This window comes from Cyprinus carpio, unplaced genomic scaffold, assembly GCF_018340385.1.
Source record: "Cyprinus carpio isolate SPL01 unplaced genomic scaffold, ASM1834038v1 S000006646, whole genome shotgun sequence".
Classification (NCBI taxonomy): Eukaryota; Metazoa; Chordata; class Actinopteri; order Cypriniformes; family Cyprinidae; genus Cyprinus; species Cyprinus carpio.
The window spans coordinates 492,501-511,606 of NW_024879272.1; the positions used below are offsets into that span (position 1 = coordinate 492,501).

The 19,106-nt window shown below is 38.3% G+C and overlaps 1 protein-coding gene across 2 annotated transcripts in view; it reads left to right on the forward strand.

Moving 5' to 3' along the window:
• Positions 1 to 15,560, forward strand: part of LOC109071077 (inactive dipeptidyl peptidase 10-like) — a 46,293-nt gene extending 30,733 nt beyond the window's left edge. For both annotated transcript variants that reach the window (XM_042755179.1, XM_042755180.1), the window contains exons 21-26: positions 1,682 to 1,736; positions 1,831 to 1,930; positions 7,290 to 7,348; positions 7,429 to 7,501; positions 14,531 to 14,604; positions 14,714 to 15,560. In XM_042755179.1, the coding sequence (XP_042611113.1) occupies positions 1,682 to 1,736; positions 1,831 to 1,930; positions 7,290 to 7,348; positions 7,429 to 7,501; positions 14,531 to 14,604; positions 14,714 to 14,851 (499 nt within the window). In that variant the 3' untranslated portion in view covers positions 14,852 to 15,560. The remainder of the gene's footprint in view (positions 1 to 1,681; positions 1,737 to 1,830; positions 1,931 to 7,289; positions 7,349 to 7,428; positions 7,502 to 14,530; positions 14,605 to 14,713) is intronic.
• The last annotated feature ends 3,546 nt before the right edge of the window (positions 15,561 to 19,106 follow it).

Genomic DNA, 19,106 nt, shown 5'->3' on the forward strand with positions numbered 1-19,106 from the left:
GAGGGTGCTAGTACACATCTTCTGCACAGAATTTCCAAAAAACACAAGTGTAGAAGAAAAAAATAAACAATGGATGCTAACACATGTAATCTAACACAATCATCATGAAACAGCATCAAAACTACTGTAACGTTATGGAATAAAATGTTGATCGATGAAGAGGTAATAATTACAGTCAAGCTTTAGGGTGTAGATCGACTCCATCTACGTTTTGATTATCATTCTGAATCCAATTCATAGTCTTTTTTCAGCTTTTTGTTCAAAATGTTTTTTTTTTTTTTTTCATGAAACTTACCCACAATAAAGTGTTTAAAAAAAAGAATGCATGAAGCTAGAATAAAATGTTTTTGTTCAAAAGCAGATACCCTGTTCTTTCTTTGGATGTTTTGTATGTTCAGATATTCATATCACAAAATATATACAAATTCAAACCTAAATAGGGACATTATAGTATACTTAAAGTATGATGTAAAGTTCACTTAAAGAAACCTTATGAGTATACTTGCAGTATAAAACTAATGTTATACTTAAAGAATACTTAAAAGTATACTTTTATGTACTAGAAAGTGGGCCAATTTAGTCCTAAGGAGTATTGAAACAGTACACTTACAAGTATACTACTAGAACACTGATAAATGTATACTTGATAAATAAAGTATACTTAAAAATATACTTGAACTTTACTTAAGTATACTTTTAAAATAAACTTGAAGTATACTATTTTTGGTAAGGGAAGCGGATGTGCACGAGCTGATAAGCAGAGCGCGCTGAGTGGATTGAGCGTGCGGCTGCGCAGATGCAGGAGCTTGTCGAGTGAATATCTCACAGTTCATCACTGGAAAGTTTGTAGTTCGGTGGATATGTCAAAAGCAAGCAAGCAAAACAGTGAACTCGGGTTACTAAAGTAATTTGACGGTAAGGAGAGCGAGCGAGAGAGAGAGTCAGAGAGCACACACTTCTGTTGCATGATCTTGATTGCTGTTCGCTACATTAGCGCATGCATTTGGATTAAAACTAAATCGTCAATATAAAACAAACAAAAATTATAGGGGCATTCACTATAAACAACATTTATTTTAAACGTCAAGCATACACGATTACAGCAAAAGTGAAACTAGCAGACTGTGTGAAATGCTTTAGCCTGGAAGTGTCTTCTGCACCAGTGCAAATGTGTGTATGTTTAGCTTGCTCTAAAATTATGTTTTTTATTCATACGCGAGGGTCTGCGTATAGTGCGCGTGACGCAAATTACATCACCAAAATAGTAAGGGCGTACTCGTATAATGTATAAGGAGTGGTTCCCTACATTACAGTATTGAGCTGCTGCAATGGAGCAGTTCTAATGCGCCAACTAATATGAACAGTGAAAGTAACAAAAGCTTATACAATACATTTTAACAGGTATAATTAAGTGTGAAAATAACTGAAGGAAATATATGTTTGCTAACTGAAGCCAACTAACATGATTGTTCATCTTCTTCTTATTATTATAATTATTATTTTGTCTCTGTACCCAATTTTTGTTAAAAAAAAAGAAAAGGAAAAAAAAGACAAATGTGAAAATACAGGTATCTGCGAATACCAAAAATGAAAGCATCAGTATCGGACTCGTTCTGAAAACAGTGGTATCGGTGTATCCCTAGTTGTGAAACATGCTAACAGAGTCATGCTTTTCTTCCAGGTACCTGCTGAAATTGCCGTACATCGATCGAACCCGGATTGGTGTGTTTGGCCGGGTAAGACTCAATCTCACACTCAGCTGCTGTAACGGAAGAAACACTGATGAAAACCGTCAAGAGTTTAAACCTATGTGTTTGTGTCGTTCTGCAGGGTTATGGAGGATATGTCGCACTCCTGATGATTAAATCCACAGAGAACTTGTTTAAATGTGCAGCAGCCATGTCACCTGTGGCGGACTGGAGTCTGTATGGTACGTTACTGGTGATATTGTGATTATGTGAGGCTTCGCACTGATGTGTATCTCGAACCGCAGAGCAGTTTCACACTCGTGATTCTGTGGTTCTGTGAGGGAATCTGACCTTGCTTTTTGGTCTCCCCCCCCCCACTCTCTGTCTCTCTCTCTATTTAAAATTTCAAGTTAAATTTAAGTGAGCTTTATTGGCATGACAAAAACTATACATTTGTATTGCCAAAGCAATTGCAATGATGTTAGTGAAGCATCAGGACCGAAGCTCTGGATCAGCTTGCTTTCTTTGCTCATCTCTTGGTATTGCAGGGCTTCATAATGATATGATTAGGGGTCACTGAGTTTCAGATGTTTCCAGAATTGAATTGCCCTTTTTTCTATCTTTATGATTAGAGCAGGGGTTGGCAACCTGCGGCCTTTCATCCCTCTGCAGTTTTCAAGGGCCAGTGTTAATAAATCTAGATTTAAATTAAAAGAGACAACATAGTCACGTCGTTTCATCACGGAGCACTGGACACTTTAATGCGCTGTATGTTTTATTGGCTACATTCATACTCGAAGCTGGAGGATGATGGCTAATGATTTGCAGATCCTCAACACCACTGACAAACATCTAATCTTGTAAAATGTGTGGTAAATACTGCCGCTCCATGTATAAGGGCGATCGCGAATCTTGAAAGTGAAACTGAAATGGATCTTGCATTCAAAAGCAGTTTAGTGGCTCCCTGATGCCTGCAATTTATATGCAATATAATTACCCAATGGTATTGCTGCAAGAGATATTATTAAAATATGTATTTTCCTCCAATCTCCTATTTATTCCCTTGAGGGGTTCCTTATACATCATTTTCTTCACGGACACAGTATTGGAATGCGGCGGATTGTGAGGGAATGGGGGTCACGATGTCAACATCATGATGTCTATCAGCAAACAGCTAAAGTGGATGGCATCATCATCTATCGGCCCAATCCCATTTTTCAAGTCTTTTATATGAATGTTACAGTGGTAATTGACATAGCATTAATTACAGTACAGAAGCTATAAAATATATGTTCTGCCTTATTCTGTGATAAAAATGGAAAAAAGTGTTTGTTGTATATAAACTATTATACTGATTATGCAATCATAACCATAAATTTGTCATTATTAAAATATATATAAAAAATATTATAGAAGACAAATGATTGGTTACTGTCCAGCAGTGTATTTTATTTCTTAGCCAATTAAAAGTATGAAATAAGAAAGTTTTTTTTGTCTTTTTTTTTCCAATTAAACATACATAAATAAATATTATTAGGCCTATTATTATTACTACATTTGACATTTCTGTCCCCCTCACTTCTGAAATGATTGCCACTCCCCATGCCTGGTGACATAACTGAATATAACACTTTAGCTATATGCCATGTTATCTTTATTTTTTAGATCAAATATGTTGTGGCTCCATGTCAATTTTATTCGGTGGGAAAGGGGCCAAAATGGCTCTTTTGATGTTGAAGGTTGCAGAGCCCTGGATTAGAGTATATTTGCCTAATTCTGCATTTAAACGGACCTCGATGGCGCCGCAGACGGCTACTTCAGTGCTTGGCTCTCCAGTGTTTGTACTGTTTTTGTTCGTTTTTCCTGTTTTTTGTTTGTCAAACACGATCAGTTTCACCAGGGATGAACTGCTGAACATTCGGCAGAACACACCAGAAAATGTTTACCGGATTTCAATTATTCGGACGTTTAACTAAACGTTGTTGTCGGTGGAGCAGCGGCGCTGATCAAACGCTTCAAAAAGCGCAAACGGAGAAAGCGAGCTGGCGCGCTCGTTAGACTCAGGAAGCGCGGATTTCGAACGCTGTTGCCTAGCATCCATCTGGCAAATCTCCGCTCTCTACCCAACAAAACGGACGAACTCCTTCTGCTTTCCTGGACAAATAAGGATTTATCGCACTCTGCTGCTCTGTGTTTCACGGAAACCTGGCTCAGTGACGCCATACCGGACAGCGTGCTCCATCTGTCGGGCTTTCAGCTGTTCAGAGCGGACCGCGACGCAGAATCAACGGGGAAATCGCGCGGCGGCGGGACATGCTTTTATATCAATGAACGGTGGTGCACAGATGTAACTGTGTTAAAGAAGATGTGCTGTTCAGATCTAGAAGTGCTTTTTGTCAACTGCAAGCCATTCTATTCGCCGCGGGAGTTTCACTCGTTCATTCTGGTGAGTGTTTACATCCCTCCGCAAGCGCACGTAAGCCTGGCTTAAATAAAATACAGACAGCATGTTTCATGTCCCACAAGAGACAGTAATATATTAGATCACTGTTACACCACAATAAAAGATGCATATCACTCTGTTCCAAGAGCAGCTTTGGGGTCTGATCACTGTCTGGTTCATCTTATACCAACCTACAGGCAGAAACTTAAATCAGCTAAACCTGTAGTAAGGACTGTGAAGAGATGGACCAATGAAACAGAGCAGGATTTACAAGCTTTGTTTTGACATCACTGATTGGAGTGTTTTTGAAGCTGCTACCACCGATCTGGACGAACTCACAGAGACCGTAACATCCTATATTAGTTTTTGTGAGGATATATGTATTCCTACCAGGACTTATTTAACATTCAACAATGATAAGCCATGGTTTACAGCAAAACTCAGACATCTTCGTAAGGCCAAAGAGGATGCCTACAGAAATGGTGACAGAGTCTTGTTTAATCAGGCCAGGAACAAACTGAACAAAGAGATTAGAGCGGCTAAAAGGACCTACTCTAAAAAGTTGGAAGACCAGTTTACTTCCAACGACTCAACTTCAGTGTGGAGTGGACTGAGAGCCATCACTAATTACAAGACACCATCCCCCTGCACTGAGGCTAATCAACAACTTGCTAATGACCTGAATGAGTATTATTGTAGATTTGAAACACCCCACATCCATTCTGATCATCTCCCTACACAACCGTTAACACCTCCTGCAATCCCCCCCACCTCCTGCTCTTCAAATCAGTGAAAACTAAAAGAACAAAAGAAGAAAAGCACCAGGCCCAGATGGTGTTACACCAGCCTGTCTGAGAACCTGTGCTGACCAATTGGCCCCCATCTTTTCACAGATCTTCAACAGATCTCTGGAGTTGTGTAGTGCCGTCCTGCTTCAAACGCTCCACCATCATCCCCGTTCCAAAAAAACCCAAGATAACAGGACTTAACGACTACAGACCTGTGGCTCTAAACATCTGTCGTCATGAAGTCATTTGAAAAACTGGTTCTGGCTTATCTGAAGGACATCACTGGACCCCTTACTGGACCCCCAGCAGTTTGCTTACCGAGCAAACAGATCCGTGGATGATGCAATCAACTTGGGATTGCACTTCATCCTGCAACATCTGGACAAAACAGGGACTTATGTGAGGATCCTGTTTGTGGACTTTAGCTCGGCTTTCAACACCATCATTCCAACAGTCCTCCAGACCACCAAACTGACCCAGCTCTCTGTTCCTACAGTAGCTCTGTCTGTCAGTGGATCACCAGCTTTCTGACAGATAGGCAACAGCTAGTGAGACTGGGGAAATTCATGTCAAACAGGGATGTGTTCTCTCCCCACTGCTCTTCTCTCCTCTACACCTCTACACGACCTGCACCTCTAAAGTCCCTTCTGTCAAGCTCCTGAAGTCTGCAGACGACACTACAGTCATCAGCCTCATCCAGGACGGTGACGAGTCTGCTTACAGACAAGAGGTTGAGCAGCTGGCTGTCTGGTGCAGTCTTAACAACCTGGAGCTCTCAAAACAGTGGAGATGATTGTGGACTTCAGGAGAAACCCCCCTGCACTCCCCCCACTCACCATCATGAACAGCACTGTGGCTGCAGTGGAGTCATTCAGATTCCTGGGCACCACTATCTCTCAGGACCTGAAGTGGGACAATCACATTGACTCCATTGGTAAAAAGGCCCAACAAAGGTTGTACTTCCTTCGCCAGCTGAGGAAGTTTAACCTGCCACAGGAGCTACTGAAACAGTTCTACTCAGCCGTCATTGAGCCTGTCCTGTGCACTTCAATAACTGTCTGGTTTGGTTCAGCTACAAAATCAGACATCAGAAGAGTACAGAGAACGGTTCGGACTGCTGAAAGAATTATTGGTGCTCCCCTACCCCACCCTTCAAGAACTGTATACATCCAGAGTGAGGAAAAGGGCTCAGAAAATCACTCCGGATCCCTCTCATCCAAGTTACCCCCTTTTTGAACTTTTGCCATCTGGCCGGCGCTTCAGAGCCGCAAATACCAGGACAGTCAGGCACAAGAACAGTTTCTTCCCCCAGGCAATCTACCTCATGAACAGTTAAATGTTCCCCACTTATGCAAAAATGTGCAATATTCTTATATTTATTTGTTACCCCTCCATCCAAGTACATCTCTGCATCTTACTCTATTCTAATCCATTGTCATCTATAGCACAACTGTTCATACAATTTATTTATTTGCAATTTGTTTTTTTGTTTTTTTGTTGTTGTTGTCTCTGTGTACTGGAAGCTTATGTCACTAAAACAAATTCCTTGTATGCGTAAGCATACTCGGCAATAAAGCTCTTTCTGATTCTGATTTCTGATTCTGATTAAACTGTCAATTCTCTGCTGGTGGCTCAATCCACGGGACAGTGAGCATCTGATCTGGATAAAAAATTAAAAAATAACACTAAACAAAATTAAAAAATCTAACTAATCCATACAATAAAACACAACTGATACCAACATTTAATCACAATTCTTTATCACCACAAAATGTCTACTATCATTTTTCCTCAGTTGGTCAGAACAAAAATGGCAGACTTGCTTGCTTACTTGTTCAGATGACAATATCCGATGAAAATTCTTATTAGGGTCATATATTCCGAGACGTAGGGTAAGATCTGTTATTGCGAAGTACAGTGAATATCCACACTGGTGCGGTGACTGACAGCCACACATTCACCTCAAAACATTAGATTCATCCACACTGGAGCTGTGCCGGAGCACAACCCATGCAAGGAAGATAATTCAGCACACAGCTGCAATTGCAGGTTTTTTAAACAGAGATAGCGACAAAGAGGCAAAATTTACAGACTGCAGCTTTACATTTATGCATTTAGTACATGATTTTATCCAAAGCTACTTACAGTGCATTCACTCTATAAATTTTTTCTTTCTTTTTTTACCATTATGTGTGTTCCCTGGGAATTGAACCCACAACCTTTTGCACTGCTAACGCAGTGCTCTACCACTGAGCCACAGGAACAATGTTAAATATTGGTTGAGGTGTCTATACAGTGTAATTTATAAATAAATGTGTGTTAAAGGTCTCTCTCTCTCTCATTCAATCTCTTTCTCTCTCTCTCTCTCAGCCTCAGCCTTTTCCGAACGCTATCTGGGTTTCCCTCTTCAGGACGACAACAGATATCAGGTTGGTGCTGGTTAGTTGTTTTGGATTCAGACTCTGCTGAAATGTATTTGAGATGTTAGTGACAGACTGTGTGTCTCTAGTTCTCCAGTGTGCTGCAGAATCCACAGGGTTTCAGAGAGCAGACACTCATGCTGCTGCACGCCACTGCAGACGGTCAGTTACAGTGTGTGTGTGTGTGTACAGGTGCATCTCAATAAATTAGAATGTCGTGGAAAAGTACATTTATTTCAGTAATTCAACTCAAATTGTGAAACTTGTGTATTAAATAAATTCAGTGCACACAGACTGAAGTAGTTTAAGTCATTGGTTCTTTTAACCCTTTTTTGGGGGCCTGGATAAACTTTTGTGCTTTTTTCAGTTGCTTATAAATAGATACATGGCTAAAGTCTAATAACACTGTAATCAGTACAAACTGGGCTACAATAATATGTAAATAGCATGCATGTACATGATTGTTTGTTTTGAGAAAACAATGTTTATGCGTGGTTAGTAAAAACTAAAATTTTGAAATCACTGAAATAAGGTCATAAAACACCTAGAGAACATTTGTTCACAAGACTGTCAAACCTGGAGCTTGTAGCCTAGAATTTTTGCTTCAAAATGATGTGAAAATAATCTTGTTTGCTCACTCACAGAAAACAATAGATTAATTTAAATTTTCTAAAACACTTTTTGTTTCAAAATGGCATTTGCGAGTAGGCGTCAACTATCATAAATATTTGGGTGATTCACACCTGAGAAGACAAAGACCCGCATAATGAGCTGCATAATGAGCCTTTCAGAAAGATGAGTGACCGAGAGGGAAGAGTTACAAGAAAGAATGTGAGGACAAAATAAATGTATATATTTTTTAGGTTTGTAGTTTATTTAGAATATATTTAATTATCCCCCAAAATAACTTGAGATTCACTTGCGAGTGCAGTTAAACAGTTTATTAGGAACTATCAAAGCTGACTTTCAAAGCTGAATTTTTAGCATCATTACTCCAGTCACGCAATCCTTCGGAAATCATTCTAATATTCTGATTTGCTACTCAAAAAAACATTTATTATTATTATTATTATTATTAAGGGCATAAAACCTTGAAACTGATAGGATATTGTAACATTTCTTAACATTTTAATTTGAAAATTCACATAAATTACTTGATGAAGAGAAAAATGTGCACCTTTCTCTTTGATGCATAAGTGAAGGGAATGTGTATATCTAAACATATGTAAAACAAACACAAAACATTTATGGTTGAAATGGTTAAAGGCATGTTTGGTGATAAATATGCATAAATATACTGAAAGAAATGGGCAGAGGCAGGGATCTAAGTGTAGGTTGTTTAATGAAGTAAACTGAGACAAACCACAAACCAAAACACGGGAAAAGAAGCCACAAAACACAAGCGGAAACAGCAACCCTTAAAATCAACAACAGGCAAAGAACAAGGGAAACACAAGGGCTATATATACAGAGCAGAAGCAATGAACTAATTAGTAACCATAGGAACTAACAAGGTGATGGGTGTGGTTCAATAAGTGTCCACAGCAACAAACAAGGGGAACAGAGACACAAAGGCAGGAAAACACAGGCAGGGATTGTGGCACATGCCACGAGGAGGGAACAAAATAGGTTGCCACAAATTAAGAACTTATTCCTGTGACTTTTTTAATTTTAAGTTTCAAAATGGCATATGCGAGTAGGCGTCAACTATCATGAATATTTGTGTGATTCAAAGCTGAGAAGACAAAGACCCACATAATGAGCTGCATAATGAGCCTTTCAGGCAGATGAGTGACCGAGAGGGAAGAGTTACAAGAAAGAATGTGAGGACAAAATAAATGTATATATTTTTAGGTTTGTAGTTTATTTAGAATATATTTAATTATCCCCCAAAATAACTTGAGATTCACTTGCGAGTGCAGTTAAACAGTTTTATTAGGAACAATCAAAGCTGACTTTCAAAGCTGAATTTTTAGCATCATTACTCCAGTCACGCAATCCTTCAGAAATCATTCTAATATTCTGATTTGCTACTCAAAAAAACATTTATTATTATTATTATTATTAATTTTGAAAATAGATAATTTTTTTATGAACTGAAAGAACAGCATCTTTTCTAACATGATTATTGTATTTGTCATCACTTGTGTGCTAAATAAGTTTATGTATATACACACTGACTCCCAGCTTTTAAATGGTATAGTGTATATTGTTACACTTGGAGTAAGACTGGAGTAGTGATGCTGAAAATTTAGCTTGCAACTTTCTGTATTTTGGATCAAATAAATGCAGGCACATGTGTCATGTTGAAATATATAAATGAATGTCACATACCTGGCATTTCCAAAATGTATATTGTTTATGTGCTCTGAAGGGCATACTTTTTTGAAGAGACTTTGAAGAGATGGGTGTGTGTGCCTGGCTTGGTCTTAGCTGTGTTCCAGATTCCTGAGTGGGCTGCTTATTTGCAATGGCTCGCTTTGCAACAGGTTATTATGTATCTGAAATAAAAAAGTAAGCATTCTGTTTACGCAAATAAACTGCATTATTAACATTATTGTGATGGTCACTGATACTATTAAAAATAAAAAGAACACAATTACCATATAGAACATTTATTGTCAGTGATATTTACAGCTTACTTGATAGACTTTTTTTTTTATTTATTTACACCAGAGCAGATATTGATGAACAGAAGCTTAGTTACATTCTTGAAAACACAAGCATGCTTTGTATGAAGGCCTATACAATATATATAATTATAAAAATATGTGGCTATATTCGTGAACAGAGAATAGCCTATCTCAGTAAAGTTTTGTCTAATCATTCTTACTGACATTAAGCTAGCAACATTATAACTCATATTACTTTTGTATCATATTGCTGTCTATGTTATAGAACATTAAAATAAATAAAAAATAAAAAAACATCCTGGCATCATGAAACATTGAGATGATGTAAATGCAGAGGTGGAAAGTAACGAATTACATTTACTCACGTTACTGTAATTGAGTAGCTTTTTTGTGTACTTCTACTTTTTAAAGTAATTTTCAAAATCTGTAATTTTACAGATTAAAGTATATTTAGTTTGAAGTATTGTACTTTGCTACATTTTAAAACACATTAATTACTGAGTAAAAAAAAAATCGCTCCCTGTAAACTCTAAAATCACAAGAAAGATGCAGACGGACAAAACAGGGTTTAGTGGTGCAGACACCGCTGAAAACGAAACCCCGTCATATTCTGAAGTTGAACTCGAAGGAAATGAAGTGAACCCCTGGCCATATTTATGCTTTATTATGCAGTGTAAGCTGTGCTTGCCTAGGGAGACCAAACCAGCAGCTTCTAAAATCTCGACAAGACATCAACCCTTCGCAAGAATGTAGAGGTGAGCTAAATAACTGCATCGTTGCATTGGTGGTTAAAATGAAGCTTTGACATTTTAGCAAGAGGTTTTGCACAAATTAGCCAAAAAGACAGTGGTGCAGAGTGTGCGATATATATTGTCTGCGATAATATCATTAATTGTCTTAATGATGTGCGCGTGCATTTATAGTGCGTTCTTTCACTGTGTGATTCAGTCTTGTAAAATGCATTTAGAATGATCACAAAATTGAAGATACAGGGGCAGAAAATTTACATATTTATTTCATTTCATATAGTAAATCAAAATCACACAAAGAATGCCGTCTTTTCCTCCAAAAAATCATCATGATTACATATATATATATTTACAACAGGTCAGTAAACAAGTTAATTAAGAGACTTGCGTTTTAGACACCATATTCCATTTCTACAACAAATTTCTACAAAAAAAAAATTATTCCAAACACAGCCACCAAAGCACAGTTTTGCGTCTCTGAGCAACATGACATTAGGCGCGTTCGACTTGAAGTAGCGCTGCACAGAATGATCACTCTATGACATCAAAGTACCGCATGCCTAGTGTTTCGTTCCTGAATGAATCAACCGTTAAAATGATTCGCTTCAATCGCAATGACTCACTTATTAACAGTGCCTTGCTGACACATACTGGCCATTTTAATTTCACATTGAAAGTATCTTTCGATTTTTTTTTTTTTTTTTAATAATTAATTTCTTATATCAAATGAGTATTCAACATTTTATGTCTTGTATATCAAAACATCATTCATGCATTTGTAACTGCAGTTTAAATGCATTCTTGTCCTTCACTAAACAATGTGTAAAGACATCTTAATGCCACTTACGATGAAGCTTCTGCCTTTCCTTTTCTCTGCATTGAAAAGATTAAGTTTGTTGATACTGCTTTGTCTGGTAACAGCTCAAATGTCTTATTATTCTAAATGACTGATTCCTTTAATTAAAAACAACTAGTTTGATATTAGTAGGCCTATCTCAGGGGTGTCAAACTCAGTTCCTGGAGGGCCATAACCCTGCAGAGTTTAGTTCTAACCCTGCTCCAGCACACATATCATGTAGTTTTCAATAAGCCTAAATGATTAGATTAGCTGGATCAGGTGTGTTTAATTAGGGTAACATCTAAACAGTGCAGGACTGTGGCCCTTCAGGAACTGAGTTTGACACCCTTGGCCTGTCCCATTTTTGCCTCCCTCCCACTGTTAAAATGTAACTAAGTAATTTTTACTCTGAGTAAATTTTAAATGAGCTACTTTTTACGTTTACTTGAGTAGATTTTTAGACTGGTACTTTTACTTGTTCTTAAGTAAAATTTCATTAATGTAATGGTACTTTTACTTGAGTAGAATATTTTTGTACTTCCACCTCTGTATAAATGAAACTTCATAATGTTTCACCTAATTATACATTTATTCAGGATTTATAGTTTGGAAAAAGTCTAACTATAAAAATGTGTACAAATTATATGAAAACTAATACAAGTAGATTAATAATAAAAAAGACTTACTCATGTTTATCTCTGCTGGGTCAAGCCGCTTCATTCTTCTTTCTGACGTAATCCAAATCTTATTCCTCTCAGCAGTCTTATTGAGGTGAATTATGTCTTATTCCTCTCAGCGCGAAGCGAACAGTAACATTTAAAAAACGTGAAGTACAGTCTCACTGCTTTGTTTGCTCTGATGAGTGCGGTTACCTGCCGCTAGCTTCACGTGGATGCTTATAATAACAATAGCACGCTCGGCGCGTGGGCATCGTCGCATTAGATATAATGAAGGGAGACATGAAAGACGGACATTGAGTTGTTTTCATATGGATTACTTTAGCACAGAATATTTGTTTTTGGTAGCACTTGCTTAGTTTAAAAGTAGGCATGTCAAGCTTTCTATAGATATATCTCTCATGTCTCTTCGTTGAGTATTCACTGAGTTACAGTTCATTTTAATGACGCGTTTCTGAATGAAGATCACCGCAGACCAAGGCTGCAGACAGCGCTCTGTGTTTGTTTTCTTTATTTTCTAAATGCACAAAGTTTTGTTGTTATTATGTGTGGATACAAATAAAAGTAGACCCTTTACAGATTCAATTGATGTATTGCTCTTATCTGTATGATCAAAACTGAAAGTGTAATTTAAGTTCTTTTCGGGGTTATCAGGAGAAAATGCCTCAAAACGCGTATCCGCGTTAATCTACTTCAGAGGGTTAATTTCGATGATTTTGGCTCACATTTAACAAAAACCCACCAATTCACTTTGTCAACAAATTAGAATACTTTATAAGATCAATAAAACATTTTTTTTAGTGAATTGTTGTCCTTCTGGAAAGTATGTTCATTTAGTTTACATGTACTCAATACTTGGTAGGGGCTCCTTTTGCTTTAATTACTGCCTCAATTCAGCGTGGCATGGAGGAGATCAGTTTGTGGCACTGCTGAGGTGGTATGGAAGCCCAGGTTTCTTTGACAGTGGCCTTCAGCTCATCTGGATGGTTTAGTCTCTTGTTTCTCATTTTTCTCTTGACAATACTCCATAGACTCTCTCTGGGGTTCAGGTCTGGTGAGTTTGCTGGCCAGTCAAGCACACCAACACCATGGTCATTTAACCAACTTTTGGTGCTTTTGGCAGTGTGGGCAGGTGCCAAATCCTGTTGAAAAATGAAATCAGCATCTTCAAAAAGCTGGTCAGTAGAAGGAAGCTTCAAGTGCTCCAAGATTTTTTGGTAAACGGGTGCAGGTACTTTGGTTTTCAAAACACACAATGGACCAACAACAGCAGATGACATTGCACACCAAATCATCACAGACTGTGGAAACTTAACACTGGACTTCAAGCAACTTGGGCTATGAGCTTCTCCACCCTTCCTCCAGACTCTAGGACCTTGGTTTCCAAATGAAATACAAAACTTGCTCTCATCTGAAAAGAGGACCTTGGACCACTGTGCAACAGTCCAGTTCTTCTTCTCCTTAACCCAGGTAAGACGCCTCTGACATTGTCTGTGGTTCAGGAGTGGCTTTACAAGAGGAATACGACAACGGTAGCCAAATTCCTTGACAGGTCTGTGTGTGGTGGCTCTTGATGCCTTGACCCCAGCCTCAGTCCATTCCTTGTGAAGTTCACTCAAATTCTTGAATCTGTTTTGCATGACAATCCTCATAAGGCTGCAGTTCTCTCGGTTGGTTGTGCATCTTTTTCTTCCACACTTTTTCCTCCCACTCAACTTTCTGTTAACATGCTTGGATACAGCACTCTGTGAACAGCCTGCTTCTTTGGCAATGAATGTTTGTGGCTTACCCTCCTTGTGAAGGGTGTCAATGATTGTCTTATGGACAACTGTCAGATCAGCAGTCTTCCCCATGATTGTGTAGCCTAGTGAACCAAACTGAGAGACCATTTTGAAGGCTCAGGAAAACTTTGCAGGTGTTTTGAGTTGATTAGCTGATTGGCATGTCACCATATTCTAATTTGTTGAGTGAATTGGTGGGTTTTTGTGAAATGCGAACCAAAATCATCACAATTAAAAGAACCAAAGACTTAAACTACTTCAGTCTGTGTGCACTGAATTTATTTAATACACGAGCTGAACTTTTCTACGACATTCTAATTTATTAAGTGTGAGTGTGTGTATGTGTGTGTGTGAGTGCATGAGTGCGCGAGCGGGCATGAGTGCGTATGTGTGTGTGTCTTGCTTGTTTCTCTTGTAACTTTTTTTGGATACATGATGCCGCTACATTCACAATAGAAATGACCTCTCATAGCGGATCATATGATAATTTGACTCAAATTCTGTTTCCTGTAGCAAATGTTCACTTCCAGCACACGGCCGAGCTCATTAAGAACCTGGTGAAGGTGGGAGCCAATTACACACTGCAGGTACTGAACGCTGCAGATAGACATGTGTTTCAGCATCAGTGTGTCTTTGTTTATCAGTGCTTGACTGTATCCTTGTTTGTTGATGGATTTCTGGATGGTTGTTTTTCAGATTTATCCAGATGAAGGTCATTTCTTGTCCAAGAGCAGCCAGCGGCACGTGGCTTCAACACTGAGCAGCTACTTCAGATCCTGCCTGCAGGAGGAGGTGCTTCCCGTCAGTGAGGAGGAGGAGGAAGAGGAAGAGTAGCGTGAAGATGAGATGCAACACAGAAGCAAATGCTGACACACACACATACACACATCGGGACAATAAAACACACTGGACAAGCACCCAGAGAACACTAAGATAAACAGAGAGAGCCAGGAGTGTGTGTGTGTGTGTGTGAGTGTGTGTGTGACAGAGAGAGTTTCTGGCCTATGGATCATTATCGCTGGAAATGGATTTGAATATTTCACATATCATGTCACTTTTTTGGCGGATGCATTGGCAGATCACAGCACAGACTGTTGGGTGGAGCTGATCAGTCAGCCATTGCATGGTCCTTTTACTTAGCTTCACTTCTTTTGCCACTTTCTGTCTGTCAGTATGTTGTCACCTTCCAGAGGAGCTGCGTTTCTCACCGTTTCTCCATTCGCTGAGAAGAAGCGTAATTCCATCCATTGAAAGCTGGAGGATGTTTGTGAAGAGAGCAAGGCCCCGGCAGCACACGTGCATGACGCTGTGTGTATGTGCAGTGCATTGTGGGATAGTGCTGCTGTGTGCTGGAGAGAAGAGGGTGCACAGATGTGTTTTTGGACATTCATCAGACGGATCCACTCAGACTGTTTTGGATCAGTTTAATTGTATTGCTGACTGTTTAGTTTTACTGTTTGTGGGGGGTTTGGGTTGATTGTTATTGTCTTCTAGTTATAACAGTCATGTCTATAAATAAACAGCTAGTCCACAAACAGCACAATTTCATTTTGATGTGCTATATTTTACCATCGGAGTCACGCAGCCAGACCGTCAGCAGGGGCTAGCGCTGGCATCAGAATGACGGACACAGTCACAGATGGCCTGGAGTGAATGAATGCAGCATACTTCAGTCCAGTTATTGGAAAAAGACACGCTTTGATTTGCATTACTTTGGATGTCTGTTATTTTTTTTAAATAGTTGAGACAGCTGGTTGCTGGATCACGGATCTGTCCTGGGAGCGTCAAGTGTCTCCATTAACCGCTGAGCTGCAGGTAAAGATGTGCTACTGAACATCACTGAAAATGACAGTTCACTGATTGTTGTTTACTCACCCTGGTGTCGCTCTAAACCTGTCTGACCTTGCTTTCTTTGGCAGCGAGCAGTGACCTTCCTCAAACTCATAAGTGCTGATCATAAAATACTCCCAAATCTGTAGGATTATCCCTGTAACTCATCCACTGGCCTTGGAAAGATAAATGAATAATGACACAAAACCAGCAAACTGCTGCTTATTTTTGCATGTCAAGTAGTTCATATCAAGACAGGATTGCTGAATTTTCTGCCAGTGGCAGTGGAAACATTTACATGGGTTTTGTGCTGAAAATGATTTACTGTGAACCTGGTTATTCACATAAAGCAAACAAAAATAATCTTAAAATGCTTCATTGCATTGTCTAAGTCAAGTCCCCTTCATTTATACAGCACTTTATGCAATACAGATGTGTCATTACAGCTGCACAGTGTTAATCAAGAATACAGTGGATAACACTTTAGAATACTGTTTCATCATTAATGAATAACCACAAGAACAAATGAGTAACACAATATTAGCACTCTAGTAACTACTAATATCTAACAATAAACTCTGATTAATGAATTAGTACGTAATAGTGCTTAGGCAAATGTGGGGTTTGTAAAATATTGGATAGTAATTATTCAGGTGTTTCTACTTTCTTCTAAAGGAATTCCTAATTTTTGGATGCGTATTCTGAAGTGAATAACATGATAACACGATTACTGAAGTCATTGTAAACGTTTGAGGTATTTGTAAGGTCCTGGTTAGTAATTCATTTTGCTAGATTTGGTAACACTTAAATAATTTCTAGTGGGTTACCAATCTTCACTTTAGAATACTGATCCAAATAATTAGTAGTTTATTCAGAAGGATGTAGTAACACTTGAGTCATTACTATCCTAAACATTACATATATCTCAAAAGCTTACAATGACATCAGCCAATATTAGGAAGTTATGATGCTTTTCTCTTTAAAATACTGATCCAAGTAATTAGTAGTTTATTTAGAAGGATTTGGTAATACTTGAGTCATTACTAGTGGGTTACCATGATCTTCATTTTAGAATTAATTATACATTATGCATAATTCATATTATGAACATGTAAACAGGAGTTCTTAGTAGTTCTCCAGGATATATGAAAAAAATATCAGTTATTGATTAGCTAATAGTGAACTACCATTTTCACCTGAGCGCTATTACTTAATCGTTAATCAGTTTCTTGTTAGTTAATAGTAGTTACTAGAATGTTAACAGTGCATTAGTCATTTGTTCCTGTGTAGTTATTCATTAACCATGGAACAGTATTCTAAAGTGTTACCAAATAGTGTTTCAATGTTGCAAACAAAATTCAATTCTGCTGTAAAGCAATTCTGAAAAGAGGACTATAGTAACAGTTTTTCAGTTAAAGTCAGTTCATTGTTTATTAACTCTGTGAAGTTCATCATTTATGGAATGCATATCTGAAGGATTGAAGTCTGTCAAGGAAACATGAGCTCATTGATTATTCCTGACTGCAGTTTCTGTAAGTATGTAGTTCCTATGTGGGAAATGCATTGTAACTTTAGTTTAGTGGAAATAATTTTTTTATCTATCAGTAGAATGTGACTAAGAGGATATTTTCAAATAAACTTGCACCAAAACTATCATAAAGAGTTTTTTAGTGACAAGCTCTCACATCAGTGTGTTCAGTCTAACAGAAAACAACAATCCCTCCAAACCGGTGTGGTTCGTTTGTGTTCATTCATTGTTTTATTTGAACAGCAGCTCAAAATGTGACTCGTGCTGGCAAAATAAGTCGGAATGCATGTGAGAAAATTAAGATAACCAAGCAAAAAACTGGTGAAAAAATTCATCCAAAAAGTAACCACAAAAATAAGTTAATTAAGCCCTCGTCTAGCGATCCCAATGCTCCAAACAATAATTTTAGATGTTTAATTACCTTTATTTGAACGTCATCTGAGAGGAGTACCTTTTCTTCATTAGTGCTTGCTGCAGATAAAGTTCTAATTGTTGGTGATTTTAATATCCATGTTGATAATGAAAAAGATGTATTGGGATCAGCATTTATAGACATTCTGAACTCTATTGGGGTTAGACAACATGTCTCAGGACCTACTCATTGTCAAAATCATACTCTAGATTTAATACTGTCACATGGAATTGATGTTGATGGCGTTGAAATTATGCAGTCAAGCGATGATATCTTAGATCATTATTTAATTTTGTGCAAACTTCACATAGCTAAAACTGTAAATTCTGCATCTTGTTACAAGTATGGTAGAACCATCACTTCTACCAAAAAAGACTGCTTTGTAAGTAATCTTCCTGATGTATCCCAATTCCTTAGCAAATCCAAAACCTCAGAACAACTTGATGATGTAACAGAAACTATGGACTTTTCTAGCATTTTAAATAGAGGGTTAGGGTTAGGGTTAGAGTTAGGGAAATGAAACGTCCAAGGTTCAAACCTATGGTCTGAACCTGAGGTTAGGTTAGGTTTAGGGGAATGGGGCCCCAGAAATGGTTATGCACAGTCCTACTTTCTTCTGACTACTAAAGGTCACCCCGGGTCAAGAAAAGAAAATGATGCAGTGCCATAATGTCCCCATTATATCTGATTCTGATGATAGTAATAATGTAAACACCATATCGTCTCATAATGTATGTATATGTTTTATATTTGATTGTGTTATGTGATAATGATAATAAAAATAATGTTGTTTTATATGTCCCTACCTACCTCCTTATGTACAGAAATTGTGTTTTCTCTATGATTTTCTATTTTTCTTTCTAGGTTTGTATCAGTGAGGGCTGTCTTGGGCCGTGGTGAGCTACGGTGGGCCGACCGGGACCGGATTCCAGGTGAGTGAGGTAAGTTTTAGTTAGGGTAAGTTTTAGTTAGGGTTAGGGTTAGGGTTAGGTTATATAGATAAATGCGAAGAGTGGTCACTTATGAAGTGGTCGACTCCCCCATATCTCGTGACCCGTACGTGCTAGAGTGCTCAAACATGGTTTATTATACTCCTTGGGCCCCCCCCCAGTCGATTACCCTTGGTTTCGTTGCTCTAGCGCCACCAGGTGCTGAGATATGGTATTGATCGTTCAGTTTCTGTTATACCTAGAGAGCTGAAATTTTGGTGTGTATACTATGTGGATGATGCCCAGTCGATTGCACTTGGTTTCATCACTCTAGCTCCACCAGGTGCCGAGATATAGCATTGATCACTTACTTGAGTTCTAGGGCTAGGG